We start from the raw sequence: 19,349 nt of genomic DNA on the forward strand, positions 1-19,349 counted from the left end.
TTTTTTTTCTGAAACTGTTTAACGTTAAGATGTTTAATAAAAATCATTTTTTTTTTTTAACTAAAAATGTAAATATTTGGTAAATATGAAAACGTTTTAAATCGACGATGATTATAAACCTACAGAAATGGTCTCATGACAAAATAAAAAAAAAACATGGAAGCATAAACTATAACTAGAATTCGGTTTATTCACTCAACAAAAGCGATAAAATATGGAACATTGGAAGCAAAAATCATTTGTTATCTAACAACATTTAATTTAAGGTAGATTTCTAATTAAATAAACACACAAAATACAACAAGTAATGAAGTAAATATCAATCTCGGGATCTTTTGTCTGAAACTAATTATTTTTTGTCAACGTCTCGATTCTCAAAAGTAAATTAGAGAAGCCCACAGTTAAAACGAAATTTTTAGTTTCACTATTTTTTACAAGACTCCTATATTGGTCTATAGAACGGTTTATGTAAACCGAAAATCAAACCGGAATTTTCTACTATATAAAGAAAGTCTCATGTAACAGAATCTTTAAGATGAATAAGAATCTTTCATCTTCTTCTTCGTTTTCTATCGAGAACTTGCAACTACTATCATCCTAAATACTATGCTTAGTTTTGAAATATAGGAAAACAATTAACAAAAACAGACGGTATTAAATACTATGCTTAGTTTTGAAATATAGGAAAACAATTAACAAAAACAGACGGTATTAAATATATTTGCAATCTATATTCCGGGAAAAAATGACTTCCACCAATTCAGTTTCAGTTCATAATAATAAACCATCTCGTGTAGAGAGTGTGTACAGTTCTTGCTATTCTACAGTGTACCGACGGGTTTACACATAACATCAAATAGTTCCTAACCAGCTGCCAGTACTCCCTCCCAAACCGGGATTAATTTTAGATCAGAAGCTACTACTCTTATCCCAGGAGGTTTCATCAGCACATAGGAACACAAGTCAAAGGATTTCTTCTACTCGTTCTCTCTGTCTGCGTCTCTGTATATAAACCCAGAAGCTTTTCTTTTGTTCTGGCCCTTGCAAGAAGCTTGTCTTTCTTCTCGTCCATCTAACACGTAAAGCTCAAGCCTTGGGGTTGATACTATGTTCTGAAAGAATCTCTCATTCTTGTTTCTTGAGACATTGGAAAGATGTCTGAGAATCTAGTGGAAGGCATTGCTTTCTTTTTCAGTTGAAGAAATAAGGTGAATCTAACACCACTTTTAAATCTAAATCTCCTCGTTCAGGCAGAGGAGGAAACTCTAAATGAGGAAACGATTGCTCAAAGCTCTCCAGCAACTGTTAAAAAGAGCAAAAAAGACAAACTCTAGTTCATGAAGCAGTCTTCCACATGCCATATATACTCAACCTTTTGAACATAGAGACGCAGATTACACTTACATTCTCTAGTATCGGTTGCGAATACAGCTCAACAAACTTTTCCCGTAGTATTCTGTTTAATTTATCCACATCACACGCATGTGTCCAAAAAGAGTCGTGAACTCCTGTTTGAATAATTTTTACATGCATGTGTTAATTGAAACATAGACCAAGGTTTAGAAGAAGATGGAGGTCCAAAAGATTTAACTTGTGAAAAAAGGACAGAACCTGCAAAACACACGCCTGCTCTTTTGCAGGCAACTGCAGTCATCATCATATGAGACCCATCCAGGGAGTGAATAAAATTTGGAGGAAAAGCTGTCCTTTGTCGCCTCACAATGACCTATAAAACAAAGATAAAGCCCACAAAAATCTTTTAGGAATAGGCTTTTGCATCGTACTCTGTTTCCTTACATATCTTTTGTTTATATGCAAAACCAAGGTAAAGCGGAAGCATACCTGATCAGTTTCATGCTGAAGCGATAGGGTCTGGAGGGATGTCTTTACCTGCATTCATTTTGATGGAAAGTGAAGACAGTCACACATTTAGATTCAACAGACGAGAGTAATGGTGTCAGTGATAATGTTATCCACTCTATTAACTTTTAGGAAGACTTACGAGTTTTGTTCCCATTTGGTGGTAAGGTTGTACAACTGGAAGACCCAATGGGGTTGTCCATCGAACTGTTTCATTTTCTGAAGCAATAATCTGCTCATGGAAAGTATTGTTTTCCCCAAGATTTATGAAAAGTCCAAAAGCATATTTAATTGACGCTGAAAAAAAAAGTCTACACACCTTCGCACAATCACCAAACCAACGCATGATGGCGCGTGCAGCTTGAAACATCTCATCTATAGCAGCTAATGTTACCTGCCCCAAACATAACAAAACAAAAGATGATACCCTCGTAGCATTTTTACTTTTGATAAGTTTCCAACGTACATGAGAACTAGAAAGTAGATATTAATCATTTGTTAAGCACACTTTCTTTGAAGATCAGAGGAATGAAATTGCCAAATTAAGATTTTCTAGTGCCAGTGCTTTTATCTGTTGCTAATATACCTTTGCTGCATAGCAAGCAGCCCCGAAAATTTCCTTTTCATCACCAAAATCACTCCGTTCCTTCAACCTTCTCTTTATTTGATCCCGAGCGCCAATGTAGGTGACACCATAGACTGATGTCATAACCGTCTGCTTTACAAGCTTACGATCCACCTACAGATTTTGAACAACCGTCCAGTTGTATCAACTAACCAGTTATGTGAATGAGTAAACAACGTACCCAAACATACAAATATCAGGCAACTTGCTCACATGTCAATACTACTACATATACATTAGAACAGTTCAATTAATTTTGTGATTTAACAATGTTTTTTGCGGATGTAATGTATGAGATCTCTACTCCACTATGCAAGCATGGAAGCCGAAACCGAGAAACACAAGGTTAGGAAAATGAAAAAAGAATGAAAAGAATTTCAGAAGGACCTGGTTAAGTAATTTTCTTGCACGCAATGCATCTGGATAAGCTTCAGGATCTCTGTCTGCATCTCGGCGCATAATATCAAGAACCCTGCAGGGTATATGCATATGAAATTTTGAATGCACATTTATTTTCTCGATTAAATTTAACTTAGCTTTAAGTAGTAGATGCAAAGCTTACCTGGTAGCTATTCCTGAATAAACATCTGCCGGCTTCTCACCTGCAACTAGATTAACAGCTTCTGCTCCTAACTGATAATCATCTTATAAAACCATAATCAGAAAAGAAAGATGACAAGCAGCCAACAAAAAACATAGAAGATTAAAAACAAGAGAATTACTGTGTCTCTCCCAAGAGCGGCATAATGCTGCAAACCATTGCAGGAACCATCCTGACCAGAACCAAAGTGAAGGAAGGGAAGTTCATTTGAAGAAACACAGAGATTGAATGAAAAACTACAACGTAAAATCATTAAAAAATTTCAAGCCTTAAGGAGGAGATGTCAAAGTGGCAACTTCTGCCAGAAAGTACCTGATGTATAGGAATATGTGACAGAACTGTCTCTGGGGATGGGCTTCTCAGAGCTTCAGTCAGATTTATGCAGACAGCCAAGCACTGAAATGGGTCTTCAGCCTGTAGCCACCATCTGCTTCCTTCAAGTGGTCTGTCTGCCGAATCAAATATGTCTTCCAAGTGATTTTCAGTGAAAGCTAGCCGTCCATCAAGTGATAACTTATCTACACCACCAGCATACAAGTTTGCTAAGTGTATCTTCAGCCAGCGTAAGCCTGAAATTCCCAGAGGCCTTCCCTCAGCAAACTCCAAAACACCCCGACACAAATCAGAGCCAAGATGATTTAAGTGTGGGGGCATGGGATATGCACGTCCCCGGAAGTCCATATTGTGGGGATAGTAAAAAGCTTCCTCATCTTTCATTTTCCGTGCTACCTGCTCACATTTAAACAGTTATGAATAGAACTCTCAAACCGGCACATTACTTTGATAACAAGGGGGATAAAGCTCACCGAAAGCTTGAGTTCTGTGTCACAGCGCTGAGAATGTCTCTCGCTGTTCACCTTTTTAGCAGATTTGACTTCCCACTTCCATTTCTTAAGAATGCCCTCATCTTCAGTATCAGGCTTTTCTGGTAAAGGAACCTGCAGTTTGAAATTAAAGAATTAAAGAGGCCTCGTGATAGAAAATATGTCTGCACTAACAATAACTAATGTCAAACTATTGTACACATGAAAAACAGTAACCATTATAAGATAAAAGTAACACATGGAGTAACTCACATCGCTGCGATCCACCAGATCAGCAGTACATCCGCCACTGCTCCATATCCTATCTACAACCGTTAAGACTCGCTTATTTACCCTCCATTTAGTACTTCCAAGCGTATCCAGGGCCTAACAAATGTCCATAATATATTTACAAAAATTAAAACTGTAACTGATTCCCACATAACGCACATGAAGAAACAGTAATCTCTGACCTCAAAGACTGGTAGTAGTTGTCCTTTAGGTGCGCTCTTAAGTGCCTCTCTTTGTTGTTTGGATCCATGAGTTTTCATTATATAAGATGCTAAGAACAAGTAAGCACCTTTGTCGTATCTGCGAAACACAAAATAAAAGTGAAATGACTTGCATAACTTTCACCAAAGGTAAAGTCTTCCAAGCTTCTTATGAAGAAATGTTGACAGTTCTCGAAGCTATACAAATCTAAGTTTCCTTTTTCTTAAACTTAGATAGATAAGCTTTAAGGTTTCTGTCTTCTCCGAGTAACTAGTGCTGGTCACAAAATAATGTACATTATAACTTTTATCATACTGAATTCATTTTGGAATTTATGTTTGAGATACCATGCAATGCAATTATTTCATCATTTGGGGTAAGCATACAGCAAAGAAAGCTCATTTACCCCGACCATTTGAGAGGAGGAACCAGCATTGGCATGTATGGTATCACTGCATATCTCCCCTGCACAACAAAGAAAAAAGCGACATTCACACTTCCTACAATATATAGATTAGATATCTCAGTTATACCTTAGTCTTCAAATCCCAGATATATTCAAACCAATTTACAGGCGCTACCCAAGTCAAACCCTCTTTAGATATAACATTCAACAAAATGACCATAATAAATGACTCCGAGTTCTGAAAAAGAGTCAACATTATTTTTGTTGATTTCGGGCCAAATTTAGTCTGATAACAAACCAAACGCGAATAGATCACCTACACTTTTTTCCAAGCCTTTTCGGACCAAAGGGTCACACTCGATTACACCATATTTTCTCCCAGAATTCCTGTTGTACAAGAAAGGCTGGAATATGAGCCTATGACATTCAGGACAAGAAGATAAGCCTACTTGAAAATCATAGACCGAAATTCCTCACATGCTTCCTTGCGCTATCCTGAAGGTATGCACAAATGCAGGTCGGACATCAGGCAGATCATTATCCTGCTGATCAGCTGGAGACTGTATATAAGCTGTTCTTACGAGCAACTCTATTAGACGACTTCCAACCTGGGATATAAATTAGAAAATATCAAAATGTTAGCAACTTATGCAGCCACCATAATCTTTCTTTACCTCTCCAGCAATTTTGCAGCCAAAGCATATACACACCTTAGCCCTAACATCTGCGATCCATGGTTTTGTGTAGTCATGAGACTGCAAGATCTTTCTAACTGCTGACAACTTCTGTTTCTTTATCAACTCATTGACCTTTTTTCTTAACTTATCTTGTTCCTTCATAGAAGTTCCATTTTCAACTTCCCCGCTCTCCTCATTTTCATCCCCTTTTTTCTTCCTGGTCTTATCCAAGAATGTGCATATTCTTATCTATCAATTCACAAAGAGAAAAAACAACACCATTAGAATACAAGAATCCAAAACACCCTAGAGCAGATCAAGACAAGCAAAGAACCCTAAAGGCCTAATACAAGAGAAAATAATACTTCACACCTCCATATAAGGTTTTTTTTTATGCTTAATTACAACTGTAACATGCTGAAATGAAGGAGTTCCATTCACAAATAGTGAATATTTTATCAATATCATGTCCTAAATATTAAAGTAATCGTTTTTTGCTTTAAGTTCAGGCTCACACCTCCAGTATCCAGCTATGGGATACATAGAGTTTAACTGTCAAACGTTCAGGTTCACTCATGAGTGAAAACAGCTTTAAGATCTCAAATTTCCCACTATACCGGCAAACCAAGAAAACTACCGGCAGGTGATATGACATAAACAAAGTAGAAACCAGAGAAAGATCAAGCTACCCAACCTCTTGTTCAATGGCATCGCCTACTGTACACGCAGCATGAACAACCTTAACACAACCGTTATCACCACCAGTCATCAAATGCCCCATCAACTTGTGCATTGTAATAACAGATATCTTGTCGGCAGGCAACTGATCAAGGTAATGTGCATAAGTTGCTTTGCTCTTCCCTAATCTATACAATTCCTGGTCTTTAGCAATTGCATCTCGTAATGGTTCGAACCAACCCAGAAACAACGACTTCACATAAGGCAGATTAGGGGCAAGCTTTTGCTCACACATATCCGTCAAAAGCTCCATGTACTCTGCAGCAGCTCTTTCCCATTCTTCAGTCTCGATCTTAACTTGTCTTCTCCATAAATTCTGAAACTTGGTACGACCCATTCCAAATTGTTCTTGCTTCTTCATCCTCCACGAACGATGACTCTCTCTCTTCTTCTCTTTCTTCATCTCCTTCAACAATTCATGTACCTCAGGCTCTTCCTCAACATCTGTTGATAAGACCTCTTCGGCTACACTGGCGTACCCTCTAGCCAAAGTCCCATTAAGGCACCTCTCGCTCTTGGAAAATTCATCTCGCCTCGTGATCCCACTTAAACTACGAAAACCCATTTCGTAACATGGCGATCCCGAGATGGAACCGAACACCGGAAACCGAAAGCTCAAATTTTTGGACTCCGGAGAAGACCCAAGAAAGCCACGAGTTTTGGAACCGACGTTTGATCTAGTAGCTGACCTCAAAATTGCTTGTTTAGCAATGTTTCTCCACATAGGGAAGGATTGGGAAACTGGGTTCGGAGAAGAAAGAAAGGGTTTATGCAATGGAATCAAGTGATCGAATACCTTAGTCTGATTTGCCAAGAACAATGGGGTTTGAGCACTGGACATCAATCGAACTTAAAAATTGAGTAAAATCGATAAACCAGAACAAAACCTGACACGAGCTTGAGTAAATTCGATCGCATGAGCAAGAAAACTGGCAAATTGGGAAAAGTTTCATAGACTGAAGGAAATAAAAAACAAATGGTGAGTGAAGAGTACACGACGAAGCCGCCTTAAACCCTCTCTTAAAAACCCTTGCTTTCTTAAGCCTCTGTTTTTTTTTTTTTTTGGGGGGGGTTGTCTCTGTTCTCACTTCTCACATACTTTTGTTAATTAACCAATTAAAATAAATTAAAAATATCTACCCTAAATTCGACCCGGATCGGAGGATCTTACCCGACCCGGAAAATATCTGATTTAGGCCCTCTTACACGGCCCAAAGTCTCTTTACTATGCAAAAAGGCTTGAGGAATTTATGGAGCCCAATTTGTTAAATATAAATTAAAAATTAATTTTTTTTTTCTTCTATTATTTTGACCGTTTCATACAACTTTTTAGTGGAACCCAATTATAATCACCAAAAAAAAAAGGTGGAACCCAATTACTATGCCGAATATAATTAACATACATTCTAATATAAGATTTGGATTTTTCTATGAATAATACCACTTGGATTTTGTTTTTTTGGTCAACAATATCAATTGGATTAAATACTAATTATAATCATCTATAATTTGTAAACTAATTTGGACTAAAAAATCTTATTTTCTGGTACGTGTCGATTAGTGGTTGGGTGCTAGTTGGGCTTCACTTACGATAACCCACACCTGATTATTCGCACCGAATTTGATATCTTCCACCTATAGTTTTAATATATTACAATTTAACCCCTTAACTTTTGTCTGAGAAGTAACAAGCCCAATTTGTTTCCTTTCTCGGAACTGAAGCTACAGAGAAAATGTATTAGGTCTCTCTCTCTCTCTTCGCGTAGCTCTCGAGAAAAACCCAGCTGGCAAAATTTATGTATGTCATCGGATTCCTAAAGGAAGAAGCTTGTTGCATAATATCTTGAGGTAAATTACTAGTTACTGATCCAAAGTTAGAATCTTTGCTCTAACTCCAGGCTAGCTGATTGCGTAGCTTCCGATTGATTTCTACCTGAGTTTTGAGTTCCTTTGTGGTCACTTTGTTGTTCTTCTGCTGGGTTTTTTGTTCGAGGATCTGATACTTCTGTTTGGTCGATGATCGAGAGATCTTCCTTGGGTTTTGGGGATCTAAGTCATCTTGAGGTTATATAGCTAATGGTTTGGATTTGAGTTTGAATGGAGCGTTTGGGATTTTGGGGATTGCTAATGGGTAATGTGGAAAAGTCATTGGATTCTGGAAATTCGGTGGCTTGCTCTGCATCTGCTAAGAATGGAGACGAAGATAGTAGTAGTAGTACTTCATCGAAGCAAGTTTCACCATTGAGGGGTTCTGGGTCGAGAAATACTAGTCCTTTAGGTCGAGTTGGGTCGAGAAACACGAGTCCTTCTAGGCAGAAAGTGGTTAAGACGAAGCCTCGTGGTTTAGAGGAAGAAACAGTAGCTTCATTTGGTAAGCCAGTTGTTGCTGATGTGCAGATGGAGGATGGTATATGGGCAATGCTTCCAGAGGATTTGCTCAACGAGATTTTAGCTAGGGTTCCACCGTTTATGATATTTCGAATCCGGTCTGTTTGTAAAAAATGGAACTTGATTCTTCAGGATAATAGTTTTCTCAAGTTTCACTCAAATGTGTCATCTCACGGACCTTGTCTTCTCACTTTTTGGAAGAACTCACCGCAGATTCCGCAATGCTCGGTTTTTAGTTTGCCATTGAAGACATGGTACAAAATTCCATTCACGTTTTTGCCTCCATGGGCTTTTTGGTTGGTTGGTTCTTCAGGTGGTCTCGTTTGCTTTTCGGGTATGGATGGTCTAACTTTCAGAACTTTAGTATGCAATCCTCTGATGCAGAGTTGGAGGACTCTACCTAGTATGCACTACAACCAACAAAGGCAATTGATTATGGTCGTAGATCGCTCAGACAAATCGTTCAAAGTTATAGCCACAAGTGATATTTATGGTGATAAGTCAGTTCCTACCGAAGTGTATGATTCCAAAACTGATAAATGGTCCTTACATCAGATAATGCCTGCGGTGAACTTATGCTCTTCGAAAATGGCTTATTGTGATTCCCGGTTATATCTAGAGACTCTCTCGCCTCTTGGGTTGATGATGTATCGGCTTGATACAGGACAATGGGAACACATTCCAGCTAAATTCCCGAGATCTTTATTGGATGGTTACTTAGTTGCTGGAACTCAGAAGAGATTGTTTCTCGTAGGAAGGATTGGCCTCTATAGTACCCTCCAAAGCATGAGGATATGGGAGCTTGATCACACAAAGGTTTCTTGGGTAGAGATAAGTAGAATGCCACCAAAGTACTTCCGAGCACTTCTGAGACTTTCGGCTGAGAGGTTTGAGTGTTTTGGACAAGATAATTTGATCTGCTTTACATCTTGGAATCAAGGAAAAGGTCTTCTATACAATGTGGATAAGAAGATATGGTCTTGGATTTCCGGTTGTGCTCTTCAGTCATGCAACAGCCAAGTGTGCTTTTATGAGCCAAGATTTGATGCATCTGTCCACTGAACAAGAAGTAATCGTTTGTCTCACAACATTCTTGAAAACTTACAAGTTCGCTAGCAAAACATGTCAGAGATATGAAATCGAAAAGCCTTTGGTGTGTACCTTCAGTGTTAATGAAGACCTCGTCAGCAATGATATGCTTCATCAATGATTAACAGTATCGGGGAGAAAAACTGTAAGATAAACTTGTTTCTAGCATTCTGTAAATTAGCATTCACTGGATATGAAAACTTTCTCTATATCCATGTCAGAGATATGAAATATATATACACTTTATTTTAGTTTCCTACGCTGAATTTTTTTTTTCTTACATCGTAAATTTAAGCTTCACTTTGCAAATAATGACTGCTAGTTCAAGAATTTCTTGTTGGCTAACACTTGTGAGAAAGAGAAAAGTTTAACTTATAACATTGGAACATAGATGTGATCTTAAAGATTTGGGCAATTGTTAGATACAAATCCCATACTTAATGTCTTCTAACTAATTAGAAACTAGAAAACCAAGGAAATCTAGCTTTGAGACACATATCTCTACAGTTTAGCCAATTCATAGACACTGATAGGGTAGGAGTAGTTTGCAGACTTGCTGAAGGTATTGTGAGCTATGATTTTGTTGGCAGTTTCTGTTGGATGAAATGCATCCCAAAAGACATATTGATTCCTGTCCAAGCACGGTTGCTGCAATGGAAGGCATGTTAAGGCTCCTCCATATCTCCCGTTACCGCAACACGCTTCGTTTGATACTACAAGACCTGCAAAAAAGAAGAACTAAAACTCAGTACTATTATATAGACATAATAGTAAACCCCTTATTAAATAAATAAGGATTGAGGTCAGTTTACCATATCTAGAGGGATTCACAACCATATCATGAAATAGATCAAAGACGTTTTGATAGACAAAGAAAGATCCTGGAAGAGTTGTGTTGAGAGTATTTGCTAGATCTTTCAGTCGGCTATTGAACATTGAGACCATATTGTTGATCTTTGTTACGCACCCGCTGTTGTTGTTGCCGCTTACCATAGATAATTGACTCGGTATGCAACCTAATGGTCCTGACCCAGCTAACACCATTTTTCGTGCGCCTAAGTTGTATAGTCTCTGCAAAATGTTTGTAAAAGAACACACTTTACACTTTGAGTATGAGATGAAAATCTGCATCACTAGTGTGAATTTTGTAGTATGAGATTATGGGAGAGTTATAAAAGATCATTGATTTACTGATATTTGAGCTGAGAGAGTCTTGATCAGGAGATCTGCATAGTCTTCTCCACTGTAGATTTGGCTGGTGGAGTATCTCTCAGGCATAAGGTAGTTGTTGATGTAATCATTGCTTCCTATATTGATCCCAATTATCGATTTTGCAAGATACTTGCTCAGATCTGCAGGGTTTTGAAAGAAACGTCGGAGACGTAACTCGATTGTAATCTCAAACTGCGATATCTGTCCATTAAATGTAGTTCTTGCTCCCTGGAAAAACAGAGGTAAATGAACCTATCTCTAAGAAGAAGAAAAGGTTTTAAGATCTTTATTTTGTATGAAGTTTAGTTTCTTGATCCTCACATAATGTCGACCGGTTTCATCTAAAATCCCAGCTGCTGCAGATGCATAGTTAACCCCTCTAAAGGCGTTTTGCCCAATGGATAAAGGAGATAAGTATGGTGGCACCAATGGCAAGCCGAGGTACGTTGCTACATTATAATGTGAGAAAGTTAGTTAAAAGTTGTGAAACCAATATTATGATCATTAGTCTTTTAGCTATACCTCCATAATCAACAACTGTACGGCCATTGCAGAAACGGCCAGTGGGGAAGCCAAAATCAATTCCATAAGGGAAATAATTAGCTCGTGCGAGAGTTGGAATGTAATTGTTGTTTCCACTATCAACTAAAGAATCTCCAAAGACAAAGAAAGCTGGAGCAAGAGGTTGATGATCTCTAGATTGTCCATTGCCAAACCAGACAAGCTCTAACAACACAACACAAATCAACAAACTCTTCATGCTTGGTTACTATCTTTATCTCTTTCTCTTTCTCTGTCTTGAGCTCTTAAGATAAGCTTATGAAGAAAACAACTCTACTACATATCTTTATGGTGATATAGAAAGAGACATGGTTACGTGACATAAGAGACCGTGTTTGGTTCAGAGGAACTGGTCGTGGTAAATGATCTCATGGAGTGTAGTGGTTAACTGTTACTGTTCTAAAAGATTTGGTTTTTTCTTTTTCTCATTTACTGCTGCTTTTATTTTCTTACTCTTTTCTTCTTCTTTTTCTAGAGACAGCTTTTAGAAAAAGCCAACCTCTAAACCTCCTTATTTTGTAGATCTGTTTACTTTACTAGTCATTGATGGTTTTGCACATAGCTTCTGAAGAATTCTGATAATAATATAAGTTACCACTCTCTGTTACTATGTATGTAATGATGGTTTTTCAAATGTGTCTGAACCGGTTTATAGTTTATGATAACCGGATGGATACAACTAGTGTAATGGGCCCTAATTTGAGGGCTGAGTCCTTGGGTTTAGTTGATTTCCATGATCCATATATGTTTCATTAGTTTATACTTATATACGAACATTAACAGCTAGAGTATCTTGAAAACGTTAGTTAAATGCATAGTAGGAGTTTTTTTTTTGACAAAGGTATTAAATTTGTGAAGGTTTTCAAGGAACGGACCAGGATCGGAGAACTCGTCCTCGTGTCTCAAAAAGAATATATCAATTTCGATGTCACTAAAATAATAGATTTCATTAGAAATGGTCCAACAAAGCATATCATTTAGCAAATCGATGGTCAAGGGATCTTTTTTTGGGTAAAATACAAAAAAAAAATATCAGACTTATTTAGAAACCCTAAGCAACCAATGTTAATTATTAGTTTTCAATCAAGCAAACTAAGCTTTTCATTAGGATATATAGCATCAAATTTTATAATTAACCCTAAAATATTTCAAGAAAATATGTTTACTGACTACAAATAATCATTGCCAGTGAACAAGAGTCGATTCGAAATAAATAAATAAAGCATTTTCATAATCGTGAAAAAATGTCTCCAGTTTTTCAAAACAATTATCTGGAATATAGATGATGATTTTAGTTCCTCAATAAAATCTCTCTAATTGATAAACCTCCTTTGCCATTACCAAGGAGAGGTATCTTTTTGTCGGAAAACCCTAGCTAGCCTCTTGTTTCCACAAAATCTATAACATCCTTATACTATTTGTATAATATCGAGCATCAACGTCAAGTGTTGAAGAACTGATATATACTTTACGAAAGCAAACGCAAGTACTTTTAAGTACAAACGACCAAAGATATAATATGAAGAAGACAATTTTGAAGTTAATGACCCTCGTTTTAGGGTTTTTCTTTCTCATTTATCTTCTTCAAGGGCCTCGAGGTTTGAATCTAGCTACTCATTCTTTTGATGGTCATATGATGTTGATTATCTGATGATGCATATACATAGATTGATTACTTGCATGATTCTAATATCCTTGAATATATCTTTCTTTCTCTTCGTACATGCATATATGTAATGTTCACAAAGATATACATTTTTATTTACAGCAACTAAACGACTCTTTGTAGGTATGTTATTGTTGCATTCGCACAAGATCGATAAAATTTAAAATATGTTAATGAGTTACAGTTTTTATTTTAAGACTTATTGTAGTCTTGATAATTATATTTATAAATGTAGGCGGGTCGAAAAATGGAGATCTCTTGATAGCACGGAAGGTAACTAATGACACATATTAGTTCGAATTAAATTAAAATTTGGTTTTATGTTTGATTATTTTGTTTTTAGGATTCAGTTATTTGTCAAAGAATCAACGTTGATTCAGCTTATCCAGATTGGCAACACTTTTAAAATGAATCATCATCAATATCTTCTTCTCAATATTAAGCAATCTTCTTCGTTTTGTTCTATATTTTGCAGTTAATAGCTCTGGAACCGATTGAAACAAAAAATGTAGCGAGATCGTTGGAAGATTCAATATCGACAGATTTAGAGAGAGAGGTTGATCATCTGATGCAGCACGAATATCCTTCACCGGTAAAGCCGAGGAAAAGAACTCCAGTTCACAATGGCGTGCCTATTAATACTGGTCACTAATTGACCCCCTTCTTGTTTTATTGTTCCTTCAATTAGTAGTTTAATAAGTTTGTTAAAATCATAAAATGGACGTATCATGTAATGCTGAATATTAGTATGTTTACTTATATAAAAACTTTATTAATATTGTCTTTGAGTTTTTCAAAAATAGTTCTCACTGCTATGGAGATAATTAAAAGTTTTGAAATAAGTATATTCGACTTATATTTTTATATAAACATTATATTATCCACCGCTTGTATTTTTTTATATAGATTGGAAAATAAAAGTCTTTGTCATTGAAGTAGCCTTACTTTGAATTACATTTCCCACGAAATATGTTTGTTAAGAAGAAGAAAAAAAGACATTTCTCTAACTTTTTTGGAAATAAAATGTGGACATATATTTTTCCCTATATTTGAAGAGAAAAAAAAGAAGCAAACCAAGCTGGATTTGGTCAAGTCATCATGACATCAATTGTGAACTATATTGAGTAAGATAACTCAATTATTTTGCACACCAACTTGAAGTACAATTTTTTTCTTCATTGTATGCCTTTGGGTCATGCTTCTAAAGTTCAAATCATTCACCTAAATAAAAAAAAGTAATATATATTAATATTATAATTCATATAGTTAGCTGTTTTACTTAATATGTTTAGCAATAACTCTCATTTCGTATCAAAAATATATTTTAGTTAAACAACTATGCAAGAGAGCTTAAAATATCAAATTTTGAACTACACAACAATAGGGATGAAATGTGAATTAATCTTATTAGGACACACTATGTTTTTCGTAAAGGATGATAACATGTGAATGTGAGATAATCTATATATACATTTTTGGATGACTTTTAGCAAATAAATCCTGGAGTTGGAATGTATTTACAAAGAATGCCATTGGCATTTATTATTTACTTTTACAAAATTTAAATAAAAGATATGAACCAAACAATATCTTGCCTAATTTGTTTTTAAAAATCTCTACACAATCTTTCCATATATCTTCAAAAAAAATTTATAGCAAATATTTATATTAACATTTTGCATAGTAATAAAAATACTAATTTATAATAATCAAAATATTCACATAGAAAAATTATATACACATACAAGAAAAAAACTATATATGTCATCATTTAAGCCGTTGCTTTATTTAAATAAAATAAAAACACAAAAACCTGAAAAAATATATTTTATATGATAAATTTAAAATATATATTAGTAATATAAATTTAAAATCATTCAAAGAACGGTATACTACGGGTGAGATCCTAAAATTATTGGATTTTATTACAATAATAATTTATTTTCTTGGATTTTATAACACTAATAATTTAGCTAATGGGATAATATAGACGGGTTTATATGGAATGACGGGTTTGGGTCGATATTAATAACGGTATATTAAGTATGAAATCCTAAAATTAACAATCAAAATACAATTATACAATCTTAAACACAAAACAAAAGAAACAATATTAACAAAACAAATACAACTTAAAATTTTTAGTTATTAAAAAACCGACCCACGGTATACTTCGGAGTCAAATATTCAAAATTTTAAAATCCACCATACATCGTTACTTAAAAAAAATGTATGTTTTCGTATCTATACTTTAAAAATTGAAACCTAAACAATAGTAATCATACACTAGATAATACATAGATATATATCTACATTTAAAAATACAAATTAATATGATATATCTTTAGTTAAAATTTAAAAAATAACATTATATTTTTTAAAAAAATATAGCCACGCGGTGTACCGCGGGTTAAATTCTAGTTAGTAATATAGCCCAATGTATATGGGTTAAATTTTATAATGCTATAAAGTATTAAGCCTACCAGAAAATAATAATAACAATATCATTTTCAGAATAAAATGATTAAATAAACGAAACCAACAAATATTCTTTCTGAAGAAAAAAAGAAAAAGGAAAAAAAAAAAATGTTGGAGTTTGCTCTGTTCCTTTGTTCATCAGTTTACTTTATGGCAGTGTTCAAGAAAGCGCTAGGCGCTAAGCGGGCGGTGACCCAGTGCCTAGCGCCTAGAACGTCTAATCGGGGCCTAAACGATTTTTTAGGCGGTTTAGACGTTTATAACATAAAACATTATCAATATGATATTATATATAAAAGTTATATAAAATATCTATATAAAACTAAAAATTATGAAATTATAACTAAAAATTAGATAAAATATTTATTTATATTTATATTAAACAATATATGAATATTTATAACTATATATATAAATAAAACTCTAATTGAAATTGAAAAAATACATTAAACAAGATCTGTGTAATTTTAGGCGGTCAAGGCGGTTATCTAGGCGTCGCATGAGAGCCTAGCGCCTAGTCGGGGCCTAGGCGACCGCCTAGACCGCTTTTTAGAACACTGCTTTATGGACGAGGTCCTCCATGTAGATTGACTTTGTTTCAAAGCGGAGGAAGAAGAAGAAGAAGAAGAAGACAACACTAAAAGATCAAAACCCTAGATCTTTGCTTACGCTTTCTTCTGGCTAGGTAAAGTGTTAAGAATGTTCAATGGCTTTTTGCTGCTCCTAGGATTTTGATTTTGCAATTCTCTTGGTTGGTAAAAAGGCTTCTGGGGTTTTGTTTTTCTTTCTTATTTCGAGATTTTGATCGAACCCACTTGGTTTCTATCTTGATTAGTTGGGAGTATAATAGAAAGTTCTTAGCTTTGTTGAGTTTAAGTGAGCAAATGGTGATTTTGGGCTGTGAATCTGTGAAACTAAAACAATCTCTGATTTTCACTGGTTGCGTGTTAGCTCTAGGGTATCGTCGGGAAAACCAAAGGTGGGATCTTTGGTTTATCATGGAGATCTCGACCCAATTATGTTTATATCATAAGAGACCATCACTTAGATTTTGAAGAACAAAAATTGAATCTTTGATGCTCATTCCTGCTTTTTGAAGTAGCAAACAATCAGTTTCTGAGAACCACTGAGAAGCTTTTGTTATTGAGTTAATTCAGTGATGATCTTATGCTTGTCAGTGGAGTTATGGAGTCTGTCATGTGTGAAAATGTTTTTGTTGCTTGTTCCTGTCTCTTGTATAAATCACCGAGTTGTTTCGTTTAGTGTTTCACCCATGTTTTCACCTTTGTTAGCTAGTTTACCGAACATGTAGTATAATGTCTAGATGATTGTCTTGATGGAGTTTGAATTGTATGTCTAGTAATAATGTGTATAATGCTTCATGATGCAAAACCTTGCTTGTAAAATTTTTGCAGGAACGGTTTTTCTGAAACAAAAGATTCCATTTTTGGATTCAATTCCCTTATGGTTTGCAAAATGATATCAAAATGGTGAATAGAAGTGATTTGGTGGTTATTGGCATCTCGGTTGGGCTTGCACTTGGTCTCTTGCTCGCTCTGCTTTTGTTCTTCGCCATAAAATGGTACAATAACCGCTCTCACCTAAGGCGATGCGCTAATGAACAGGATACCCCGACTCTACCTGTTCACACTGCTAAAAGAGGCGTAGTAACCCCTGATGATAGCGCCAACACAGAATCGTCACAGCCACCTGAGAATGCAGCACCAACTCAACATCAGCCATGGTGGAACAACAATAACAAAGATCTCACTGTATCTGCATCCGGCATACCTAGATATCACTACAAGTGCGTATTCAGTATAAAGCTTTAGTTTGCGTGAATTTGTTACTAGGTTGTAGTAGCTTATGGTCTGAAACTTCTTTAGGGATATTCAGAAAGCAACACAAAATTTCACAACCGTTCTAGGACAAGGATCTTTTGGTCCTGTGTACAAAGCGGTTATGCCCAATGGAGGATTAGCTGCAGCGAAAGTTCATGGCTCTAATTCAAGTCAAGGAGACAGAGAGTTTCAAACCGAGGTAAGTGTACAGATCCACTCATTTCCCTGGTCCATGCACAATGGAGATAACAGAGCAGTGTTGGGTTTCTTGTTTCCAGGTATCTTTACTTGGGAGGCTGCATCACCGGAATCTTGTGAACTTGACAGGATACTGTGTCGATAAAAGTCACCGGATGTTGATCTATGAGTTCATGAGTAATGGAAGTTTGGAGAATCTTTTGTATGGCGGTGAGTCGTCTTTGTTTTCTTCTATCAATATAAGACGCAGCAAGAAATTAATCACTTAAGTGTTTCACAAGATTTTCTACTTTGCTTTCCAGGCGAAGGAATGCAAGTCTTGACTTGGGAAGAGCGGCTTCAAATCGCTCTTGACATCTCCCACGGCATTGAATACCTTCACGAAGGAGCCGTGCCGCCAGTTATTCACCGTGATCTTAAGTCAGCAAACATATTGTTAGATCACTTCATGAGAGCTAAGGTAAGAGAGCAAATATTTAAGTCGATTAGTCAAAACTGTTTGGTTAAATTAAAATTTTGGTTCTTCTTTTTTTTCTTGTTGGTATAGGTCGCGGATTTCGGGTTGTCGAAAGAGATGGTTTTAGATAGAATGACTTCCGGATTGAAGGGTACTCACGGGTACATGGATCCAACATACATTTCGACTAACAAATACACGATGAAGAGCGACATTTACAGTTTCGGTGTCATCATTCTTGAGCTCATTACTGCAATCCATCCCCAACAGAATCTGATGGAATACATCAACCTGGTAAGTTGAAAAGTAAAACCGAATAAAACCAAACAAAATCACCCCAAAACTTATTTTTATGCAACCAAATCGAATAATCCAAAAATCCAAAATTAAAAACCCCAAATGGAACCAAAACTCAGTGAGTGAATGTGTGATCATTGATTCTGTCTTTCTGATGATCAGGCTTCGATGAGTCCAGATGGTATCGACGAAATACTCGATCAGAAACTAGTGGGCAATGCAAGCATTGAAGAAGTGAGGTTACTGGCGAAGATTGCAAACAGGTGTGTGCATAAGACACCAAGAAAAAGACCATCCATTGGAGAAGTCACACAATTCATACTAAAGATCAAACAAGGTCGGTCTCGAGGAAGAAGACAGGACACGATGTCTTCATCATTTAGTGTTGGTTATGAGGAAGATTTGTCAAGGGTTATGAGCAGGATTAAGGATCAGCATGTTGAGTTAGGGTTATTGGCTGGTGTTAAGGAAGAGAATCATCAAGAGAGGAACATTGGAACAACATAGTAACTCTTTGCTTCTATAGGAGTAAGTCTTTTTGTACATATTACCACATGAGTCTCAAAATTAAGATTTCTGCAAAAAGAAAAGAGTTTTTGCTTGATGACCAAAAAAAAAAAGAGGTTATGTTTTAATTTTAAAGACTCCTAACAAAATATATATCTAGTCATTATTTTTGGGTTTAAGTTTTGTGTAATTTTCATTCCGAAAAATCATTACCAACGTTATATCATCATCAAACTATCATCATCATCATAAAATCTAAAAAGTTTAAACCTTGTAAAAAGGAGGAATTATCAAGTTCACAAACTATTAAACCTCATAAACAAGAACCACCTATATTTTGAACCCATTAATTAATAATGATATCTTCATCAACTTTTGTGTGTACTTGTTGTGCTGCGAAAGCTATGTGTCTCGGTGGATCCAACAATATTAATATCCAATCAATAAGCAATT

General features: G+C 35.8%; 5 protein-coding genes across 5 annotated transcripts; 3 read left to right on the plus strand and 2 right to left on the minus strand.

Moving 5' to 3' along the window:
* Positions 1-692: 692 nt before the first annotated feature.
* LOC9309805 (DNA-directed RNA polymerase 2, chloroplastic/mitochondrial) lies at positions 693-7,283 on the minus strand. The gene is made up of 19 exons (XM_021020908.1): positions 6,159-7,283; positions 5,498-5,713; positions 5,265-5,395; positions 5,108-5,174; positions 4,788-4,846; positions 4,363-4,480; positions 4,163-4,276; positions 3,893-4,024; positions 3,399-3,815; positions 3,208-3,258; positions 3,048-3,118; positions 2,873-2,957; positions 2,447-2,599; positions 2,180-2,254; positions 2,003-2,092; positions 1,843-1,890; positions 1,612-1,726; positions 1,405-1,508; positions 693-1,302 (listed from the first exon to the last, which is right to left on the minus strand). Exons 1-19 carry the CDS (start codon positions 7,041-7,043, stop codon positions 1,192-1,194), a joined length of 3,042 nt encoding a protein of 1,013 aa, XP_020876567.1. The 5' UTR covers positions 7,044-7,283; the 3' UTR covers positions 693-1,191.
* Positions 7,284-7,897: 614 nt separating this feature from the next.
* LOC9309806 (F-box/kelch-repeat protein At5g15710) lies at positions 7,898-9,930 on the plus strand. Its single transcript, XM_002871633.2, has one exon. It carries the CDS (start codon positions 8,300-8,302, stop codon positions 9,650-9,652), a length of 1,353 nt encoding a protein of 450 aa, XP_002871679.1. The 5' UTR covers positions 7,898-8,299; the 3' UTR covers positions 9,653-9,930.
* Positions 9,931-10,014: 84 nt separating this feature from the next.
* LOC9307749 (GDSL esterase/lipase 7) lies at positions 10,015-12,355 on the minus strand. The gene is made up of 5 exons (XM_002873692.2): positions 11,414-12,355; positions 11,213-11,340; positions 10,871-11,119; positions 10,492-10,750; positions 10,015-10,401 (listed from the first exon to the last, which is right to left on the minus strand). Exons 1-5 carry the CDS (start codon positions 11,649-11,651, stop codon positions 10,181-10,183), a joined length of 1,095 nt encoding a protein of 364 aa, XP_002873738.1. The 5' UTR covers positions 11,652-12,355; the 3' UTR covers positions 10,015-10,180.
* A 457-nt stretch (positions 12,356-12,812) lies between these two features.
* LOC9309807 lies at positions 12,813-13,890 on the plus strand. Its single transcript, XM_002871634.2, has 3 exons — positions 12,813-13,050; positions 13,354-13,391; positions 13,594-13,890. The coding sequence occupies exons 1-3, from the start codon at positions 12,972-12,974 to the stop codon at positions 13,768-13,770; spliced, it is 294 nt and encodes a 97-aa protein (XP_002871680.1). The 5' UTR covers positions 12,813-12,971; the 3' UTR covers positions 13,771-13,890.
* A 2,266-nt stretch (positions 13,891-16,156) lies between these two features.
* LOC9307750 (calcium/calmodulin-regulated receptor-like kinase 2) lies at positions 16,157-19,009 on the plus strand. The gene is made up of 7 exons (XM_002871635.2): positions 16,157-16,281; positions 17,012-17,403; positions 17,483-17,636; positions 17,716-17,845; positions 17,938-18,095; positions 18,183-18,386; positions 18,552-19,009. The coding sequence occupies exons 2-7, from the start codon at positions 17,084-17,086 to the stop codon at positions 18,894-18,896; spliced, it is 1,311 nt and encodes a 436-aa protein (XP_002871681.1). The 5' UTR covers positions 16,157-16,281; positions 17,012-17,083; the 3' UTR covers positions 18,897-19,009.
* The last annotated feature ends 340 nt before the right edge of the window (positions 19,010-19,349 follow it).

Source organism: Arabidopsis lyrata (genome assembly GCF_000004255.2).
Source record: "Arabidopsis lyrata subsp. lyrata unplaced genomic scaffold ARALYscaffold_6, whole genome shotgun sequence".
In the NCBI taxonomy this organism is placed as follows: Eukaryota; Viridiplantae; Streptophyta; class Magnoliopsida; order Brassicales; family Brassicaceae; genus Arabidopsis; species Arabidopsis lyrata.

What these genes read in the sequence shown, in the direction of transcription:
- LOC9307750 (XM_002871635.2), top strand. Translation starts at nt 17,084, where the DNA reads ATGGTGAATAGAAGTGATTTGGTGGTTATTGGCATCTCGGTTGGGCTT. An exon ending in ATACCTAGATATCACTACAA is followed by an intron (nt 17,404 to 17,482) that starts GTGCGTATTCAG and finishes AAACTTCTTTAG; the next exon opens with GGATATTCAGAAAGCAACAC. An exon ending in TGATGGAATACATCAACCTG is followed by an intron (nt 18,387 to 18,551) that starts GTAAGTTGAAAA and finishes TCTGATGATCAG; the next exon opens with GCTTCGATGAGTCCAGATGG.
- LOC9307749 (XM_002873692.2), bottom strand. Translation starts at nt 11,651, where the DNA reads ATGAAGAGTTTGTTGATTTGTGTTGTGTTGTTAGAGCTTGTCTGGTTT. An exon ending in TACAGTTGTTGATTATGGAG is followed by an intron (nt 11,341 to 11,413) that starts GTATAGCTAAAA and finishes ATTATAATGTAG; the next exon opens with CAACGTACCTCGGCTTGCCA. An exon ending in TGTGAATCCCTCTAGATATG is followed by an intron (nt 10,402 to 10,491) that starts GTAAACTGACCT and finishes TCTTTTTTGCAG; the next exon opens with GTCTTGTAGTATCAAACGAA.
- LOC9309805 (XM_021020908.1), bottom strand. Translation starts at nt 7,043, where the DNA reads ATGTCCAGTGCTCAAACCCCATTGTTCTTGGCAAATCAGACTAAGGTA. An exon ending in GCGATGCCATTGAACAAGAG is followed by an intron (nt 5,714 to 6,158) that starts GTTGGGTAGCTT and finishes GTGAATTGATAG; the next exon opens with ATAAGAATATGCACATTCTT. An exon ending in AACTACTACCAGTCTTTGAG is followed by an intron (nt 4,277 to 4,362) that starts GTCAGAGATTAC and finishes GACATTTGTTAG; the next exon opens with GCCCTGGATACGCTTGGAAG.
- LOC9309806 (XM_002871633.2), top strand. Translation starts at nt 8,300, where the DNA reads ATGGAGCGTTTGGGATTTTGGGGATTGCTAATGGGTAATGTGGAAAAG.
- LOC9309807 (XM_002871634.2), top strand. Translation starts at nt 12,972, where the DNA reads ATGAAGAAGACAATTTTGAAGTTAATGACCCTCGTTTTAGGGTTTTTC. An exon ending in TCTTCTTCAAGGGCCTCGAG is followed by an intron (nt 13,051 to 13,353) that starts GTTTGAATCTAG and finishes TTATAAATGTAG; the next exon opens with GCGGGTCGAAAAATGGAGAT. An exon ending in ATCTCTTGATAGCACGGAAG is followed by an intron (nt 13,392 to 13,593) that starts GTAACTAATGAC and finishes TATATTTTGCAG; the next exon opens with TTAATAGCTCTGGAACCGAT.